The sequence below is a fragment of the Hibiscus syriacus genome, unplaced genomic scaffold, assembly GCF_006381635.1.
Source record: "Hibiscus syriacus cultivar Baekdansim isolate YM2019G1 unplaced genomic scaffold, ASM638163v2 tig00112523_pilon, whole genome shotgun sequence".
Lineage (NCBI taxonomy): Eukaryota > Viridiplantae > Streptophyta > Magnoliopsida > Malvales > Malvaceae > Hibiscus > Hibiscus syriacus.
Genome location: NW_024063355.1, coordinates 1,621,408 through 1,643,625, shown reverse-complemented (window position 1 = coordinate 1,643,625; position 22,218 = coordinate 1,621,408). Strand labels below are relative to the sequence as shown.

Below are 22,218 nucleotides of genomic sequence, written 5' to 3'. Positions count from 1 at the left end.
TTTCTTAACAAAACTAATATATATGTTAAATACTAGTTGTATACCTTCATCTTGCTCATCAATCCAAATCCATAGATGTCAATCAACTGCTCGACGAAATGTTAACCTCAAGGTTGTATACCTTCATCCGTGGATTTGGATTGATGAGGAAGATGAAGGTATGCATTTCGAACTCGAACTTAAAGGTCAGTGGTATTTGAAAGTAATTTACCCTTATAAAAATTATAAAATAATTATTATAAATAAGGCACAAATCTTTCTACGAATTGATGATATAACATATTAATATCTAATTGAAACATAAACTCAACTAAAATATTCCTTTTAATAATTTTAAAAATTTATAACTTAATTTTAAAATTATTGTGCGGAGAGAATTAGTTGAAACTGACAGATTATCGAAATTCTTGTCTCTCAATTTAGAATTAGTTGAAACTGACAGATTATCGAAATTCTTGTCTCTCAATTTAGTTAATTGGATGTCGAATGATTTAACGAATCCCTCTTGTTTTGCTATTGATCATAATGACTGGGATCTTTACTTTGGCACTAGTCTTTGGAACTTACGGCTTACCCAAAACTTCAAAAGTTTTGGAACTCCCATGGATAACAGTGGTAGCGTGATTGATCGTAGTAAACACCTGGTAGATATTACCTTTCGAGCGTCGGAGAAGAACCGTCTGAATTTGCAGTTGAGCCGCATTGCTGATAGTAGCCCATCGCCGTGGTTGCCCCCGCTTGAACAGTGGATAAAAATCAATACCGATGACGCTCGTCGTGAGACAGATGGATTAGCATCTTGCGACGGCGTTGCTCGGGATTCATCGGGTGCTTGGAAATTTGGTTTCAGCACGTGTTTAGTGATCAATGCTGAGCTTTAGGGTGTTGTCGTTGGTCTCGGTATGACCTGGGGTACTGGTTTCCGACCTATTATTCTTGAAAGTAATAGTTTAAAAGCTCTTCGCCTATTAAAATTCAACATGCTCGTCAGGACGGAAATAAGGTCGCCGATATATTAGCCAAGAGTGTTGGGATTAACAGCTCGACTCCGATAATTTTTGCTGATCCTCTTGCTGCGGCTTTTTCTTTGCTTCAAGATGACACTTCCGTTACTCATTAGTGGGTCTGTCTAGCTTCCTGCTTTGGGGTTGATCTGAGCAGGTCTCTTTTGTTTCTTAATTATTTTTCTTGTATTAGTGTTATTACATGTACTCTTTTCGTCCGACTAGGATTAGGAGATATTTGATAAGGCATATAATAATACTTCCTTGTGCATGTTTCCCCTATGAATACATACATCTTTTACCTAAAAAAAACTAAGAGAGATTTAATTCTCTTTTAAAAATATCCAATAAATTTAATCAGCGCGCCAACAAAATATGCGGCCACCCGAAGAAGAATATATATATTGAATTTCAGAGTACAACTTACTACAGCAAAATATTGTAAACAATGTCGAGCTCAAACCAAAGGACAATTGGAGCATGAATGCATGGGAAAAACCATCATTTCCTAAAGAAAATTTGATCAAAGAGTTCTCATACAAACCTGTTTTCCCCTATAACCATACAACATCAAGATTGTGTTTGTGGCTTCTATTAATGCAGGAAACATTACCGTTTCACCGATGTTATTGGCGGCGCGCAAAGTAATAGAACCCCGAGAGCTGAAAACCGGCAGCAACACTCTGCTCAGTATCTCCTGTTAAAACTGGATTTCAATCAGACCATAGTACATCATTACAACAAATAACCGAGGTATGATGTGAGAATAGCAATTGCGGACGGGAAAATACTAGTGGTGAATCTGGAAATACGTATAGGAATCGACTTATTTATCAGGGGATTATCTGGGAGACCTACTAGGTTTCGTTGAACGGACATTGTTTGATCTCTAAAGATGATCTTGATCCTCCATCTCCTCCTCAAGGATGACATACTTTGCGGCAGGATTACTTGGAGGTGACTCCTTGTGTAGCTTTAGGTACCTTAAAAAAGGGGTAAGGAAAGGCCATGTTGGTCAACTTGGCCATAGTGTACAAACCAAGGAAACACCAGTGCTGTACGCATACGATTTCTCAGCCACGGCGCTAAAACGTAGATTAATTCACCACTTACTTGTACCAGTTGAATAAACTGACTCCGATCATTATCGTGAGAAGTCCGGCTCCTTTTAACCTGGTAAACTCATCGTGGAAATAAAACACTGCAACCTGAATAAGTATCAGAAAAAGAATTAGAAAACGAACACAACTAGGTGGTGGGAAGATAAGGCAACACAACTCAATCAGCTTTAGCAAGCAAAACAAGAAAATAGCATTATACTGCCACCCGATGAACTAAAGAAGATTTCGTCGGATGAACTAAAGGGGGTACGGATTCAACTCCCAGCTCGAATTCAAGCCAAAAAAATTAGTGAAAACTAAGTGAAACCATGAACTAAGCAACTCCATGTCACACTCTTTCTCGTAAGGATTGTTCTAAAACAAAGATTGAAAAAGCTAACCCAATGAATAACTGAAACTCAACCTAGTCCAAGTTGAATAGGCAAAAATGTCTACCACCAAACATGATGCAATTTGAACCCCATAAACTTAAGACCCTGCAGAACCCAAACCCGATCCATATTTAGGTAATCGATTTTGGCTCAAGTCGAACCATGCAGATCATTTTTTTCCATTTTCATTTACTCTCTGAAGTTACAAACTGAAATGTAATTCTAAGGTAAGACGGCTATATTCAACTTTGGACCTAAATAACAGAGAGTCAAAATGCCACATGCGAGCCTCTCAAGTAAAAAGCCAAGATTTTGCGAAAAATATTAAACAATTCTACAAAAAAAAATACCAATATGGTGACAGCCTCCTTCACAACTCCAGCTATTGTCACTGTCACTGCACTGGTTACAGAAACAAGGATGTACTCTGTTAAAACCTGCAAGAAAAAGAAGTACTTGGCTTCTTCAAACCACAAGACATATATCACAGCTGCATGAAGAGAAATGTAAAGCCTGTAATTTCAACAACGAGCGCTTCCAAAAACATTTAGAAAGAAATAACCTCACCAACCTTCTGAAGGGTGAGAAAAGACTATTAAAAGAGAAAAGGATGCTTCAGCATATATTCCTACCATAAAGAATGCTAGTGTTCCACCAAAAAGCATCAACAAGCAAGTTCGACCAAGATGCCATGAACTATTAAAATAGTTGTTATATCTGAATTCATGCCATGGATCCAAGAAGAGAGAAAGAACAGCTGTCGCAACTGCCATTATGGGTGTCACATAGCTCATGAAGGTAAGAGGGTTTTTCAAACCTGGAGATATTAAACAGAGAAAATTAGACTAGCTTATTTTTAAAATAATAATAACTTTTAGCCAAAATACTCGCAATGCAACTATCCCTATTATAATTTATAAATTTTATAAGCTCAACAAAATGATCACTAAAAAATAAACTATGACAAAACTAAACCAAACTATCAAGCAACCATAAATCAAATTCAGTTGATGTAACCCTATCACACATACGAGTTATCTGGAGCAAAGAATAGCACTGAGAATGCTCTCTACTCTCTAGATTGAAAATATATGATGGTAATATCATGCAAACATACTGATCCAGAAACATAGAAAAAGTATGTGAGTTACATCAAGATAATAAACCAGAAACAGGAAAAAAACAAATTAACTTCAGCAAAGAGGAGGGTGTGGAGACCCTACCATATTCTTCTTTCTTTAGATAACATCCCAATCCAGACGGAAGTATCAGTGAAAAGTAAATTTGGAGGCAAATAAAATAATTAATGTATTAGTAAAACGAAACTAAAAAACAATTTGAAAACTTGATAAAATAATTGAACTCTAATGTTTCATGTAAATTACAAATGAATCAAAGCTATACCTGCAAAAGTATTTGAGTCATACACCATCGAAATCCAGACATGACAGCAGCAAGCATGACAAAGACAAAACCCCAAAAATCAAATTCTGTTTCCCTTGCAACTGAAAAGATCGAGTTTTGCAGGTGTTATAAATATTTGACTTTGTAAGAGAGAGAGAGAGAGAGAGAGAGAGAGAGAGAGAGAGAGGCAACAGAAGCACAAAGGCTGTCACAAGCTTCTCAAATATTACACACTGTAGAACGTATAGTCCATGAGATTGATTTGTATGATTAGGGAATAGAGACAGGCGGACAGCTTTAAGATTGGAAAGAGATTGTAACATTACAATACAATGACAGCATGTGATGAGCACTAAAATGACCATTAAGAATATCAATAAAAAAGATTTTTATAAATTACATATCCATGTCTAATTTTATTGGGCATTTGAAACAATCAAAGATAATAAGTCAATATTACCAATAGATGATTTTCTTGAAAAATACAATCTTTCGTTAAAAAAATAAAAATATGTCACAATTATACAATAAAAGTAAACTAAATAAAAACCCCAAAATAGATTCTTTAAAATGGGTTTCAAAATTGATTTCAACATCTAAGACCCGTTTGTTTTATGAAACATAGCTTCCAGAAAATTATTTCTATATTTTCTACCGTCATTTCATGGATGGTCAATGAAAAATAAACATCAGCTCAACAGAAATTTAACCAAATTCAGAAACTCTTACGTTATGAACTAAGACAATTACCAAAGCAAATTACAGAACTGACGAGAATCTTATACCTGTTAATAGAACCCCAACAGAGATTACCATCATGATACCAAAAAGTTTAAAGCTTGGGGACTCCAACCTTTCAAAATCAACAGTCAACATTAATATAAATGTATAAAAGAGAGCTTAAACAACCATATTACTAATAACTGTAAAATTTTTTAGCATTAAGCACAAAAAACTTGCAATTTTCAGAGTTATACTATACAAGGTTTCAAACTACTAATAAGCATACCAAATCCTACATTTACAAAAGCTAGCTTCATTCCTACATTTGAAGACTATCTAACAGTTCAGCATCATCCAAACATTAACCGACATGCAGATTTTAAAACTCACCTGAATGCAAAAGCAAATATGAGAAGAAATATTGGAGCTGCAGATTACACTGTAGGGTATATGGAAAGAAAATTTTAGTCAACAACACAAACAAGAAAATATATCCAAAAGCATATTCAGAGTATGAAGGCCAATTTCATCAGGATGAGATTAAATATTCATCACAATATAGAGTACAGAAGAGTTAACAAACCATTGTGGCAAAAGTAACAGATATGAAAACCAGGGATGCATTGCTCAGGTTAACGTCCAGTGCAGTTGAAAGAGCCGTAGGTACAACTGTGAAAGGCAAAGTCTATCTGTACGTTAGTGATACAATATTAATTAAAAGAGAAATGCAGTAAGAAGAACAGGAGGCCAGCACTTTGAAACCCTAAATCTAAGTGCGACAATGCACCTATATGACAATGGACCATATGCAAGCACCATATTCACATTATAAGGAAGCAGAAAAAAGAACATCGTTTGATGAACTGACCCCTGTAAAAGTAATCCCTATATGACATTGGAACACAGGGCTGAAATCTATGAGACCAATACCACGTTATCGCCTTTGATAATAAAGCTTGCAATGTGAAGTGGATAGTATTCATCAACAAGGGAGCAGGAAACTTCCCCAATTCATCTCCCAACAAGGTTTTGTTGTACCTACTCGCAGTAAATTGTAAGAGTATAAATGAACAAGCTTCAAAAATATGGTCTTAAATATAGCCAAAAAAATGCTACAGCAATTAATTTACTCTGGACTTACAAGGTCAAAAATGTGCTGAAAGTGTACCATACAAGTATAAAGAACAATGTCTTCAACACATCCGTGGTAGAAACACTGTTGCAAGATGCTTTCGGACTGACAATAGAACTAGCTCCATCAACACCAATATTTGCTGATATATCCCCAACACACTCATTTTCAACATTAAAAGGTGTATATTTCCCGTTTCTATCTTTCCCGTTTAGATCTTCCATGTTACTTCCACCATTCAAGTGCATACGATGCTCTTGAAATTCACTGTATCTAATCCCTTCAACAAACCGGTTTTCTAACTCACTCTGATTAAGCATAGGCAACACAAAATCAGAACCTTCTATGCTAGAAGCAGTATTCACAGAACGGTCTTCCAAATGAATTGTCCCATCTTCATCAGCCCAGCGAGAGAATGAGGGCTCACTGCGAAGAGCTGAACCTTGATTTTCCCTATGAGTATCAGTTGTCTCAATGCATTCAACTGTTTCTTTATTAAAGTTAATCTACCATCTCCTTTCTTACTCTAAGTTAATGCCATCTATGCACTGCACTGGAACACGAGTATTGTCATTTTGCTCGGGTTTATCAAGCAACTAGTATGCAAACAAATATCCCGGGCATCAAATGAACTGAGAATCAACCACTCAGTGATTATCTAGATGATTAGATCAACCAAAATCCCATATATCACCTGAATCAATATAACAGCAAAACTAGTCAAAAATGAGTACAAAACAGCCTCATCTAAAGATGCCAATAAAATATGAAAGTAATGGAACTTTCAATTCCCCAAAATAAGACCAAATAAACAGAGAATAGCAGCCCGTATCAGAAAAACATGTAATACAGATAAATAAATTTCTTTTTTTTCCAATTAAAGAAAGAAGCAAGCTAAATCAAACAATGAAGAAGCTTCCATGAAATCCAAAAATGAAAAAAAAAAAGATGCAAAAAGGAAAGGGAAAAGGCATTGAAGTGACCTGGTCAAGTGTCGACGAGATCCAAAGCGGCGAAGAAGAAGAATGAGAGGATCGGAAACAAAGAGAGGATCTTAGATATATATTGCTAATATATATATATATATATATATATATATATAACAAAATGAAACACTTGAGATCTGATCTGGTAATGGTTGGAGATGAAATAATATCAATGTTGGTTTGAGCGTCGTTATCTACTTCCTGCTTCTGCTGTTCTTTATAAATCAAAATCGTACATTCAATCGTAAAAATTCAAACTACAATATATATATATATATATATATATATAAAATTCAAACATATTAAATTTTTATTTATATGTAGTTTAAAATGATTTGATCCTATAAGTATGTATATGGTAAATTATATGTATAGTCACTAAAGTTTATTATAAGTTTTATTTGAATTATTGAAGTAAAAAAATTCAATCATATCACCTAATTATTTAAATAGTTTTAAAATAAATTTCATCTATTAGAAAATAATGTATTTTTTTGGTTGCTATCCCGGTTCTAAGACTTCACATTGACTAATTAGGACCGACCCACGTTGCACATCTGACTTTGGTGAGTGAGTCTCCCAACAGTAATTTTTTGATTAAACATTAATAATTTAATTAATATTATTTAATTAATTAAATAATCTTATTAAAATTGTTTAGTTGAATAGTTAAAATAGAATTTACCCTATAGTTTAGTGATTATGCATGCAGTTTTTATTTTATATGTGTATGTGTGTAATACCTCAAATTTTTGTTAGTGACCAAAAATGTAAGTTTTGAAAAAATTGATGGCTAACTATAAACTTGTAAAAGATCATGGATCAAATATTTAATTTTAAAAGGTTATATATTTTTTCCCGTAAAATAACAGTTTAGCCTAAAACAAGAATTTTCGTGGTAATCAGATTTTTTAATGTTACCCATAATTTTTTATAATTAACTAAGGAAATAAAATTTGAATTTTAGAGAAAAAAAGTATTAATGTCATTTAAACACTGCAACCTAATCACTGAATTAATGGAGTTAACGGATATAGTCATAAAACTATTTTAAGGACAATTTAAATTAATCTGTAAGCATATTTAATTGTGAAAGGGACACTTTATCAAGCAGTTTAAATTTTGGTCTAATAATATTTTTGGCCCTTCAAATTTTTAAAAAATATTTTTTTTAATCATAAGAATTGGAGAGCCTAAAATAGACTTATAATATGGAGGACCAAATTTCTTATGTCTAGAAGAAATGAACTCCAAAGTATTGTGGTGTGGATTTTTAATAGCTACATATTTAGACATAATTATTATGGATATCGTAGTTTTGGACGATGTTGTTATCACTACATAACGGTTATTTTTGTGGTTACAAATCATTATTTAAGTAATTGATTTAATAACAAGTGTTGAAAAAAATAAATTTAAGGATAGCTCCATAATAACAAATATTGAGAAAAATGAGTCCATATAACAAAATATAAGAAAAAAAGTAAATTTTAAGAGTATTCTTATAAATAACAATATTAGAAAAATATTAAACCTCTACAAAATGTACTGAAAAAATTAGACTTGTAACAACAAATAAATACTAGAAAAAATTGAATTAAAAGCATACCCATAATAACAAATATTAAAAATTAGATCTCTAATAACAAGTATTTGGATCTTTATAACAAATGTCAGAAAAAATATTAGCAAAAAAGTAGACATTTATATAAATATTAGAAAATATAAATTATAACAGTAGGCCCTTGATAATAAATATTAAAATAATAAATATGAGGAAAAAATGACCCCTAATGAGTACTAAAATATTAGACTCTATATTAATATAAAATTACTTTTTTACAAATATAATACATCATAAAAATTATAGTTACTAAACAGATACCTTCCTACACATGCCCAAATACGGCCCATTTCAAGAACATCGTTAATTTCAACAAATTATCAAATCCATTCGACTAGGGATGGATCGGGGGGACAAATGAGACGATCGCTCCCTGAAAATTTAAAATTATAATATTTTTAATATTTTATATATTTTTATTGAAAATTTATTTCGTCTCTTAGGATTTTAATTTGTCACCTTTAATTTAAGTCCACCCCCCTTAATCTAAAATCTTACGTCCGTCTCTGCATTTTACCATGCAAAACAACCGGTATGAATTGTCCATAATTCGGCCTATAACACGTCAATGATTCCCAGAGTCTTGTTGAAACAGATAATCTAGTTCCTGTTATGGTCACGAATCAATTGTAGGACTTTTTAAGATTTTTTTTTCATTTATTTTGATTTTAAAATTTTAATTTTATGTTGAATTGTATGTTGAATTGAACTAATTAAATTAACAAAATAGCATCATAATAAAGAAAAAATATTAAAATTATTAAAAGTAAATAGTAAGTTCTGTGAACCGGAGGAAAAGAGTGCACCTTAATCAATGTATATACATACAAAAAGTACCCTAATAGAATCTATGGTTGCACCAGAGTACCACCACCTATTAAATACACAGCCCTCAACTCACTGGTGCACGCAATCGGGATAACCCAACCATGATACTTAAGCCCTTAAAAAACTATCACGGGCACACTTGGGCATAGCAGCCACCTCCCTGCCCTTTGAAACCTACCTTCTGTTTTCATCCCAGATTAATCAACCACCACCCGACATTTCAACCCCTTCACGCCACCATGATGCCACTTCACCCAATCGGCTTTTTTTTTTTTTTTTTTTGCAAACCAGTCAGCCATTGTTTACACCTTCTAGGAACAAAATTAAGGTTCACCTTTGCCTGAGCTAGTCGGGATGCAATAGGAAGAAGAGTAGACGACCACTCCGACGGATCATGGATACATTTAGCAAATACTTAACCAGCAACTCACAATCTGATTCTATTACCAAGCTATGGTTATTGACCATTCCGAAGCCATAAACAGCTATAACGCGAGCTTGATTGCCAACACTTCTGCCATCAGCGAGGAAACTCCCAATTGGAGCCGAAAGCGGAGTAACAACTCCCTACATTATTAAGAACACCTCCGTTCCCCCAGCACATCCATCCGCTCTCATAGTCCCGTCCACATTAAACTTAAGGGTACCCGCGGGGAGGTCTCCAAGGGCTCTCTTCTATAGAATTGAATCAGAGCACGCGATAAATCTGCAAGAAGGTCCTCTTTCCTGAAAGGAGCCCCTTTGAACTTTGCTTCTAACCAACAAACCACCTTAACTCTAGCAGAAAATATCACCTGTCTCACGTCAAGATTCTTTTGATTAAATACCAACTCATTTCTATGTAACCATAATGACCAGATCACTGCCAATGGAATGATGCCCCAAACAATTCCACACTTAGAGCCTATAGGGTGAAGCTCTTTCCACGCCATAAAGAATAACTTGGGATCATTTGGCAAAACAGAGGAAACCTCCCAGACTTGAAGGAAAGCTCCCCATACCCACCAAGCTGCACCACATGAGAAAAATAAATGGGGTATCGATTCCTAGCTTCCATACACAATGGGCAGCGGCTATCCGACACCACCGTTACTCCACGTTTCACCAGTTCCGATTTAACCGGGACTCTTTTGAGGAGGACCCGCCAGACAAACGCCTCTACCTTGTAAGGAGCAATTCCTTGCCATACTAACGCTTTCCAATCAAACTCAGCTCTGCCCGCAGGGAATTGCAAAACCGCTACTGCCTTTTGACGAGAAACGCCCATCATTGTTCCCCAGCCACTTTATTCGATCTAGGTTAAACGCTGAGGCTCAAACTCATGCAGCAAACGAAAAAAGGCATCGAATTGATCTCTCTCCCAGTCAAAAACATTTCTCCTAAACTGTATGCTCCAAACCCAACCATTATTTGTTTTAGTTCCGAAGTCTGACACTTTCCCTTCTTTATTAAGTGCAAGCGCGAACATTCTAGGAAAAGCAATCATTAGTGGGCAATTACCAATGCAGGTATCCTGCCAAAAGTTCACTCTCCTCCCATCACTGACTTGGATTTTGAAGATATCCCTTAAGTTTTGGCCACCAATCTCCTCGTAGAAATTCTGCAGAATGTCACGCCACATCCATGACAAGCCTCGGCCCCTCAGGCTCGGGAGGCAAATATCACCCGGATCGAAGTTATATTTGGCAGCAACGATGCATTTCCAAGGTGAGGAGACTTCCCAACCAAAACGCCAGAACCACTTCCCAAGCAATCCACAATTCGTAATTTTTAAATCGATGATACTCCCCATTCAATCGGCTTGCAAACATATTATACCGAATAGTCTGATGGCAATCCCGATTGAATGCCGGCTGCCAAATCAACCTATTATTTTTCTTTGCTCCTAACGGCAATCCCAAATAGTCTGATGGCAGCTTGCCTTCCGAACAGCCGACCCTGGATGCCCAACCACGCACCTCATGAGCGCAGGTATTTACACCGAAAAGTGTACATTTCTTAAGGTTCAATTTTAATCCCGATGTTAGTTCGAAAACTCGGAGAACCCTCTTTGCATTTTGGACCTGATTCTCCGACGCTCCACAAAACAAAATTAAATCATCGGCAAACTGTAAATGTGATATCTCCAGAGCGTTATCACCGTAACCCACCATAAAGCACGAGAACAGACCCACTCTCGTCGCCTTTTCCAACATCAAATTCAGAGCTTCACCAACTAGATTAAACAACAGCGGCGAAAGCGGGCACCCCTGTCTTAAGCCCCTTGCCAAACGGAATCTGCTAGATGGAGAGCCATTAACTAGTACCGAAATTGAGGCCGACGATATACGGTTAAATATCCAGTTTCACCACCGGCTTCCAAATCCCATCTCCTTCATAAACCCGATGAGCAATCTAAGATTTGACATCCGGGAATGAGCGCGAACTGAGAGCTGCTAATTAACGAGCCCAACACGATTCGAAGTCGATTAGCCAACACCTTGCTTAGCGGCTTGTACATACCTCCGACCAGGCTGATTGTCGACGGGTTGGATTTCTTTGGGATTAGGGATATATAAGAGTGGTTGATACTTATGCCAGTTTTCCATTATCATAAAAATCTTCAAAAAAACGCCAGAATATAGCTCTTAAAATCCGGCCAGAACTTCTTGAGGAAGTTGAAATTGAAACCATTCGGCCCTGGGGCTCGATTACCATCCGAATTTCTTAAGGCTTGAAAATTTTCCTGTTCTGTAAACTTAAACTCCAACATACTGGCTTCCTCCAATTGTAATTTCTTGAACGGCAGTCTCAACTGATGAACAGCCAAGGTTGACTTGACATTAAATGCCTCTTTGAAATGGGATTGAACAGCTAGTTTGAAACTATCCGGGTCATCTAAAACAGCACCATTCACCTTTTGTGAACTAATCAGGTTACAGTTTCTTCTTGTTGACTCAAACATGTGAAAGAAGCTGGTATTCCGGTCGCCTTCCGAAATCCATTTGATCATGGACTTTTGGTGCCAGAATCGTTCCACCTTCCTATACTCTTCCCACAGGCCCACTCGGAGAATTTGAAGTTCCTTTGCTAGCTCGGCATCATTCCCCCTAGACTGGAAAATCAAAACTCTGCAGCTTTGCCCACTGTTTTGCTGCCAGCTTCGACTTTATCAAAATGGATCCAATCTTACATTGATTGTTGCCAGATTTAGACTCTAAAATGGAAGACTTGATTGCTGCCTCAAAACTTATAAATCACATTCTGTCTTTTCGTTTGCACATCTTCATATTCTGCACATCATTTTCTATCTTAACTATGTCTAAAATACAAATGTAAGAGCTAGTTTGTACGAGTAACTAGATTATAATTGCACAAAAATAGTTCCAAACCAAACCCCATAAAAGTCTAAAGAAGAAGAAGAAGAATGATATGCCGAACAAGTTTCTTAACCTTGAGGTCGTGGGATCGAGTCCCACGGAGGGCATTTCATAACCCTGGTGGAGCTCGTATTTTGTTGAACCTGTTACGGAATCGGCCAAGAGGGGGTGAATTGGCAATTAAAAATTTAGTGGAAGCTTTTGCAGAAAATTTAAAGTAATTGCACAGCGATTTACAGTGGTTCGACTTTCTCAAACAAAGTCTACGTCCACTACCTTAGCTATCCACACTAAGGATTTTCCAACAAATTCACTAATTTGTTCTTTCTTTTGAGGCCAAAGAGATAACCTTACAAAATCCCTCAAGAGTATACCCCAACTCTTGAGAACACTCTTTTTCCCAAAGAGAAGATTACAAATTTGCAAACTTACAAGAAAACCTCACAAGGTAAGATGTTTGCACAATTCTAGAACAAAGAAAAGAACACTCAAGGATAAATACAATTGAGTACAAAAATGTTCTTGAAAGCAAATGAATATTGGATGAAAAATAGGCTTGAAATACTCAAACTTGAGGTTTGATGCTTTCTCTTTGATTCTCTCTTGATTCTAGTTGATTGATGTTTCTTGTTATTGATCAATGGCTCCAGAACTTGTTTAAATACCCCTTGAATCAATTCTGAACGTTGGTGATAATTAGTGGGGATAATAGAGCCGTTTAAGTGAAAAACAATTAATTTTTCTAGGTGGAGCGTCTCATGCATCGATGCATGATCAGTTTGCATCGGTGTATTCGTGTAAAATTCAAATATTTTGACCGTTGGAACACTTGATGCATCGGTGCACCAAGTGTGCATCGATGCATGAAATGCATTCGATGTTTGAAAAATAGCCTGATGCATCGATGCATGGCTTGTGCATCGATGCATCAAATGCATTCGATGTTTTGAAAATATTCAGAGTGCATCGATGCATGGAGAGTGCATCGGTGCATGGAATGCATTCGATGTTCAATTAATTCATCGATGCATGGACTGATGCATCGGTGCATGCCTTTGAATAATTGATTTAAGGCTTGTTTTTGGTTCAAAATACTTTGTGAAAATTGTTTCAAAAATAGTTTAAGTACAAATCACAATTTTACACATTTAGTAAGGATTAAAATTGATCTTGAAAAACTTGGAGTAATAATTTGATATTCGGTTAATTGAATCGAATTTGTAAATCATTTGTGAAATCTTAAAATTCATTTAACTTAATTTGTATCGAAATATCAAAATGTTTTCAAAAATCTCCCCCTTTTTGATATAACAAAATTTGAATAATTTTAAGATTTGTTTAAGAAATTATTTTTGAAATCGATTTTGAAAAACTTACTCCCCCTTACTATAGCACATCTTAAATTTTCTCCCCCTTTTTGTTAAATCAAAAAGACCCTATATAAACGTTTTAAACAAGATTTTGAAAAACATTAGCCAATTGATTTATTAATAATAAGCTGCTAAGATCACAATCAAAAGAGATTAGCCATTAGTTTTCATAAACAATTCATAATAAAATGTGAAATGGCATAATTGGTATATCTAATGATGCAAAATGAATAAAATTCAAACCAAATATATTAAAATTAAGTTCAACATTCAAGCATCCAAACATCCAAACAAACATAAACATTCAAATCAAAAAGTTTAACAATCCAAGTTCTTAAAGTTTAAACCAATATCATCAATAACGTTTAATCATCCTACGGAATCGGGATGAGGGAGGATAATGTGCTCTAACTTCAAGAGTAAGAGCATCCATACGATCACGCATCTCCCTCTGAACTCAGTAATTGTAGACTCCATGGAAGCAAAACGCAGATCAAACGACTCTAGAAAAGATTGGAAATAAGGTGGCGTTTGATCATCTTGCCGAGCTGGTACTTCCTCGTCAATATCTCTCATAAGCCTTTGAAGCTCTGGATCATTATCAGCGTCAGGAGCTGGAGGAGGAGGAGGAGCACGAGAAGAACTAGGAGCAGCTCGTGAACAACTAGCTCCCGGGGTTTGCTTACCGGGTCGAAAAGACCATAGTCCGGTGTTCTCATCCAATTTCCAATCCGATTTCTTTAAGGATGTGATATTGATTGGGTTTTGGAGCGGAATAGGATTGTCAAGGGAGACATCTAGGCCGAGTTTGATAAACAAATTGCTTAGTAGACAACCATAAGGTAGGGTTTCTACATGCTTTGAGGGAATGGTGTTTATGATATCGACAAGCGCGCTAAAGACACTATGTGGAAAATTGATTTTCTTTTTGTTCTTTATACAGTGCATCCACCATAATCGTACGTAGTGTGGAGTACCGACCTGCGGATGGTCTAAACCACCAGAGATCATTAAGTGAAAATCGATCGTGGTGAGACCTAAAGGTACTGACACTAGCATTAGGAAGATATGGATATTCCACATCTTCATTCTCATTAAATAAACCCTCGTCATCTAAACCAAAATGAGATGCGATGGATTCAGAAGTAATAGTGATATATTGTCCTAAAAGATAGGATCTAATCGCTATAGTACCGCACTGAGTTGTGTTCTGAATACAAACCGCATTGGAATAAAAGATGCGGACAAGTTGGTGAAAGACGATGGGTTGAAGAGAAAAGAGTTTATCAAACTTCCATCGGCGAAGAATTGAGAGGTAATCAAATTCAAGTTTTATCATAGCTTGTAGAGAATGAATACGCTCTTCCCTAATACGATAGGATTGGAAGGAGTTCATGTACCTAGAGTACAATTCATCCCTACGGTTTTCAGGCATGTTAAAACAGTACTAATGAGGATGAAGGAATATTGGATGGATTTTGAGGTCTAGGAGCGGGAGGACGATTTTGGTGAGACCGACTCGAGGATGATCTAGGGCGTTTGGGATTAGACATGGTTAGAGAAATCGGAAAAGAAATATCACATGCAATTTAAAAACACATGTATGCACAAAATTCAATCCCAAAACTCAAATGAGTCCTCAATAATTCAAGGTTCTCTAACATAATCCTAATGGGCAAGTTTTGAAAACTATTTAAAATTAATATCATAATACACATAGTTTTCATGAAAACAACACAATTGAATCAATAATTTTCGAAATAATTTTTTTTTAAATTCGAAATTTCCAAATAATTTTGAAAAATTATGCGTTTTTGATGAAATTCGTTGTAGAAACTAGTTTAGAATCATCATATAGCCAATGCCCGATAATTATTCAAACTAGAACTAATCTAAACTAGTCCTAAGTTCAAAAATTTAATGAAATAGAGTTTTTGTGAAAATACCTTGAAAAATTCGGATTGAGGGGAATGATGAGATGTTTTGCGCGATTTAATGAGTGTAACAGGTTTGTAGGATGAAAACTTGAAGAATCCGATGTTTCCCGAAGATTTTGAGCAAAAATAAAGATTTGAGGTGAGAGTGGGACGAACGGCCGTGAGTTTATGTTTTAGGTTTTGAGAAAAATGAAGATGAAGATTTTAAACCTAAAAACCCGACGGATGCATCGGTGCATGGTATTATGCATCGATGCATATTCAAGGATGCATCGATGCATTGTTAATGCATCGGTGCATGAAGCACAAAATGTCAAAAATCCGTTTTAAAACACTTAAAATGCTAAATAATTGCTCTAATAGTAATGGCAACTCATATATCAAAATTAATTATGTTCAATCAATCAAATTAATCTTCAAACTTTATTTGAACATAAAATTAATTTTTATTAAGAATCATAAACTCCCCCTAACTAATAGCAAGAATACAATCAAAAATTATTATTATAAGCATTTTTCAGTATTTATTAAAAGTGCTAAATTATTTTAAACACTAAGTGAAGATAGGTCAGTTAACCTAATTCTCTTCTAAGTGTCCAAAATCTTTCTTTATCTAAGGGTTTTGTAAAAATATCCGCTAATTGGTGCAAAGTATCAACAAATTCTAGAACTACATCTTCCTTAGTGACATGGTCTCTAATGAAGTGATGTCTTATTTCAATGTGTTTAGTTCTAGAGTGTTGGATGGGATTTTAGTGAGACAAATAGCACTAGTATTGTCACACTTGATAGGAATAGTACCTACTTCAATTCCATAATCAAAAAGTTGTTGTTTCAACCATAAAACTTGTGCACAACAACTACCAGCTGAAATGTATTCGGCTTCAGTGGTAGATAATGCAACACAATTTTGTTTCTTTAAAAACCAAGAAATCAGCATATTTCCAAGGAATTGGCAAGTACAGGTGCTTTTCCTATCTAATTTGCATCCTCCATAATCCGCATCAGAAAAAAGCATGCAAGCTAAAACTAGAGTCTCTAGGATACCAAAGTCCTAAACTAGGAGTGTCCTTAAGGTATCTAAAGATTCTCTTAACAGCTAGTAAATGTGATTCCTTAGGATGATTGAAATCTAGCACATAAGCAAACACTAAACATAATGTCCGGTCTACTTGCAGTTAGATAAAGCAAAGAGCCAATCATTGACCTATATAATTTAACATCTACACTTTACCTCCTCATCTAAATCAAGCTTTGTTGAAGAGCTCATTGGAGTGTTATGAGGTTTCCCATTTTCCAGTCCAAACTTCTTGAGTATCTTTGACGTACTTAGCTTGATTAATGAAGATGCCATCTTTTCTTTGCTTGATTTGGAGTCCCAAGAAAAATGAGAGCTCCCCCATCATGCTCATCTCAAACTCACTTTGCATTAGCTTAGAAAATTCTTGGCAAAGAACATCATTAGTAGAACCAAATATTATCATCAACATAAATTTGAACTACTAATAAATCTTTACCTTTTCTCTTTAAAAACAATGTAGTGTCAACCTTTCCTTTTAAAAAACCTTTTTCAATTAAAAAATTTGACAATCTTTCATACCAAGCTCTAGGAGCTTGTTTTAAACCATAAAGAGCTTTTGTCAATTTTAAAACATGATCCGGAAAATTTGAATCTTCAAAACCTGGAGGTTGTTCCACGTACACTTCTTCTTTTATAAAACCATTTAAAAATGCACTTTTAACATCCATTTGATATAATTTAAATTCATTGAAACATGCAAATGCCAATAACATTCTAATTGCTTCCATCCTAGCTACGGGAGCGTATGTTTCATCATAGTCTATGCCTTATTCTTGAGTATAGCCTTGAGCAACAAGTCTAGCCTTGTTCCTCACTATATTACCACTTTCATCAAGTTTATTTCTAAAAAGTCATCTAGTACCTACAGTAGATTTATTACTAGGCCTTTCAACTAATGTCCATACTTTACTTCTCTCAAATTGATTTAATTCTTCTTGCATAGCCATAATCCAATGTTCATCTTTTAATGCTTCTTTGATGTTCTTAGGCTCTATGCATGAAATAAATGCAACATAATTACAGATATTTCTAAGAGAAGATCGAGTAGTTACCCCTTTTGATGGATCACCTATAATTTCACCATCCTTGACATAGTTTACTCTCTTGGAAAAGATACTTCCCTTTCTTCAATGGTTGGATTCTCGAGGGGATCACGAGTTTCCTCATCTTTTGTTTCTTCCTTTTATGATTCTCCAACGTCATGTCTAACGTCATTTGCTTGTACAATACCTACATCATCATTAACAGAATCCTTCCTTGGAAGGGATTATCATCGAAAACAACATGTATAGACTCTTCTACAACTAAGTTCTTTTATTAAATACACGATAAGCTTTAGAATTTAAGGAATAACCCAGAAAAATTCCTTCATCACTTTTAGCATCAAATTTGCCAAGATTTTCTTTACCATTGTTTAAAACAACATTTACATCCAAAAGGATAAAAATAGCTAATGTTAGGCTTTTTATTTTTGAGAATTTCATATGGAGTTTTTCTTTAAAATTGGCCTAATCATTACTCGATTTACAACATAACAAGCGGTATTTGTGGCTTCCGCCCAAAAATATTTTGGCAAATTATTTTCACAAAGCATGGTTCTAGCCATTTCTTCTAAAGTTCGATTTTTCCTCTCAACAACTCCATTTTGTTGAGGGGTTCTAGGTGCTGAAAAATTATGGCTAATACCATTAGAATTACAAAACTCAATGAATCCAAGATTTTCAAATTCAGTTCCATGATCACTTCTAACACTATGATAGAGTAACCTTTTTCATTTTGGATTATTTTTGAAAATGTGATGAAATTTTCTAATGCTTCATCTTTAGTAGTTAAGAATAGAACCCAAGTGTATCTAGAATAGTCATCTACCAAGACAAAAGCATATTGTTTTCCTCCTAAGCTAGTAGTTCTAGTTGGCCCAAAAAGATCTAAATGGATCAATTGTAATACTCTACTAGTTGATACATCATTAATAGATTTAAAAGAACTCGTTTTTGTTTTCCTTTAGCACAAGCATCACAGATTTTATCATTATCAATTTAAGCTTAGGCAACCCTCTTACTAAGTCTCCTTGAATTAACCGTTGCAAAATACTCATACTAGCATGACCTAGTCTCCTATGCCATAACCAACTCATGCTCATCCTTAGCAACTAGGCATAAATTAGTCATATCAATAGAATCTAAATGCACCATGTAAATGTTTCCTATTCTATGACCAATAAGCATAATCCGATTAGATGCAATGTCAATAACTTTACAACCATTAATTTCAAATAAGACATTGAATCCTTTATCGCATAATTGACTAATACTCAAAATTATGCTTTAATCCATTCACATATAAAACATTCTTAATTTGTATGGAAGAGGTATTACCTATTGTACCAATACCTTCAATGTGACCTTTTGAATTGTCTCCAAAAGTCACTTCTCCTCCATTTTTGGCGTTAAGCTCAATGAACCGGCTTTTGTCTCCGGTCATATGTCTTGAGCATCCACTATCAAGGTACCATGAGTTTGAATTTGTTTCCCGTGCCTTGTAGTAATGCTCCTTTCCCTACAAACATAGATTAATTTTTGATTTTGGTACCCAAATTCTTTTGGGTCCATATTCATTTTTTCCAAAATCCTAGTCCCCTTAGGTATCCATTTGTGTAGGATATTTTTATCTTTAGTAGTAATGAGTTATTTAGGAACCCATACTTCTAATGATTTTTCCATTAGAGGTTCTTTGGGGACCTCTATGATTGTAGTTTCTAAAACTTTTTTTAACAAAGTTGGATTTTGAATTTCCACCTCTTTCAAAATGTTTTGTTCCAACTTTATCAAAAGAGTTTTAAGATCATCAATTTTCTTTTGATGATCATCATTGATCTTTGAAAGTAAATTTGCAAATCTAAATTTTTCTTTTCAAACTCTTCTAGTTTGATTTGCAAATCTTTGATTTTACTTTCAAGATCGTTGTTGGTTTTGGATATATGAGTTTGTTTTCATTTTTCAATTTTGAAACATCATTTTTATATTTTAAAAACAATTTCTCATAATCCGAAGCCAACCCATTGTACTCCTCAAATACTCATCATAAATCATCAAAATCGGATGAGTTAGAGGTTACCTTAGAATCTTCCCCGAATGCCATCAAGCACAAGTTGATACTTCTTGTTCCTCTTCATCGGAACTTTCTTCATCGCTCCATGTAGCCACATGAGCCTTGTGCTTATTCTTTGATTGACCCTTTTTCTTCAATTATGGGCAATCATATTTGACATGCCCGGCTTTTGTATTCATAGCAAATGATTGGGTCCTTCTCTTTTGGTTCATTTTTTAGGCCTTCGTTTCGTTTGAATTTTCTTCCTTGGTAAGGTCTCATCATTTTTTTGAACCGTTTGGCAAACAATGCCATTTCCTCGTCATCATCATCATTAGAATCACTCTCACTTTGGGGATTTGAGCAACTCCAATATTTTTCTTCTTCTCCTTTTCCTTTGGTGTCTCTTCAACTTTATCAAGGTCCACCTCATCTTCGAGCATCATCTCATGAGTGAGGAGTGAACCGATAAGTTCTTCAAGAGTTAAGGACGATAGGTCCTTAGACTCGATGATTGCCGTCTTCTTTGATTGCCATGATTTTGGGAGGGAGTAGACTAACTTCCTCACAAGCTTTTCATTTGAGATGATCTCTCCATATGATTTGAGACCATTGACAATCGTTGAAAATCTATCCGTCATAGCTTTGATGTCTTCATTTGGTTTCATCCTGAAATTTTCATAGCTATGCGTTAGAATACTAATTTTTGATTTCTTTACCTCATATGTACATTCATGTGTGACTTGAAGCTTGTCCCATATTTCTTTGGCGGTTGTACACGATGAAACTCTTACGTATTCATCTGGTCCAAGAGCACAAAAAATAATATGGATGGCTTTGGAGTTGAGCTGGAACATTCTTGTCTCTCATTCACTCCACAACATTGGATGAGTGATAGGCTTGATGTATCATTCTTCTACGGCATTCCATGCTCCCATGTCACTTGCTTGAATGAAGTACATCATTCTATTCTTCCAATAGGCGTAATTAGCTCCATTGAAGAAAGGAGGCTTGTTGACTTGGTAATCGATGTAACTCTTCCCGAATCGACTCAAGAGGCGATTAAACCTTCAAATGAGTGAGGCTCTGATACCAATTGTTGAGTTAATCGATCTACGGAATCGGCCAATAGGGGGTGAATTGGCAATTAAAAATTTCGTGGAAGCTTTTGCAGAAAATTTAAAGTAATTGCACAGCGATTTACAGTGGTTCGACTTTCTCAAACAAAGTCTACGCCCACTACCTTAGCTATCCACACTAAGGATTTTCCAACAAATTCACTAATTTGTTCTTTCTTTTGAGGCCAAAGAGATAACCTTACAAAATTCCTCAAGAGTATACCCCAACTCTTGAAAACACTCTTTTTCCCAAAGAGAATATTACAAATTTGCAAACTTACAAGAAAACCTCACAAGGTAAGATGTTTACACAATTCTAGAACAAAGAAAAGAACACTCAAGGATAAATATAATTGAGTACAAAAGTGTTCTTGAAAGCAAATGAATATTGGATGAAAAATAGGCTTGAAATACTCAAACTTGAGGTTTGATGCTTTCTCTTTGATTCTCTCTTGATTCTAGTTGATTGATATTTCTTGTTATTGATCAATGGCTCCAGAACTTGTTTAAATACCCATTGAATCAATTCTGAACGTTGGTGATAATTAGTGGGGATAATAGAGCCGTTTAAGTGTGAAAACAATTAATTTTTCTAGGTGGAGCGTCTCATGCATCGATGCATGATCAAGTATGCATCGGTGCATTCGTGTAAAATTCAAATATTTTGACCGTTGGAACACTTGGTGCATCGGTGCACCAAGTGTGCATCGATGCATGAAATGCATTCGATGTTTGAAAATAGCCTGATGCATCGATGCATGGCTTGTGCATCGATGCATCAAATGCATTCGATGTTTTGAAAATATTCAGAGTGATTAGTGGGGATAATAGAGCCGTTTAAGTGTGAAAACAATTAATTTTTCTAGGTGGAGGTCTCATGCATCGATGCATGATCAAGTATGCATCGGTGCATTCGTGTAAATTCAAATATTTTGACCGTTGGAAACTTGGTGCATCGGTGCACCAAGTGCATCGATGCATGAAATGCATTCGATGTTTGAAAAATAGCCTGATGCATCGATGCATGGCTGTGCATCGATGCATCAAATGCATTCGATGTTTTGAAAATA

The 22,218-nt window shown here is 35.3% G+C and overlaps 2 protein-coding genes and 1 pseudogene across 2 annotated transcripts; all 3 read right to left on the bottom strand.

Moving 5' to 3' along the window:
- Positions 1–1,529: 1,529 nt before the first annotated feature.
- On the bottom strand, positions 1,530–10,460 carry LOC120181428 (annotated as a pseudogene).
- A 27-nt stretch (positions 10,461–10,487) lies between these two features.
- Positions 10,488–11,781, bottom strand: LOC120181427. Its single transcript, XM_039186553.1, has 3 exons — positions 11,696–11,781; positions 11,044–11,470; positions 10,488–10,934 (listed from the first exon to the last, which is right to left on the bottom strand). Exons 1-3 carry the CDS (start codon positions 11,779–11,781, stop codon positions 10,488–10,490), a joined length of 960 nt encoding a protein of 319 aa, XP_039042484.1.
- A 14-nt stretch (positions 11,782–11,795) lies between these two features.
- LOC120181426 lies at positions 11,796–12,462 on the bottom strand. The gene is made up of 2 exons (XM_039186551.1): positions 12,434–12,462; positions 11,796–12,339 (listed from the first exon to the last, which is right to left on the bottom strand). Exons 1-2 carry the CDS (start codon positions 12,460–12,462, stop codon positions 11,796–11,798), a joined length of 573 nt encoding a protein of 190 aa, XP_039042482.1.
- Between the last annotated feature and the right edge of the window lie 9,756 nt (positions 12,463–22,218).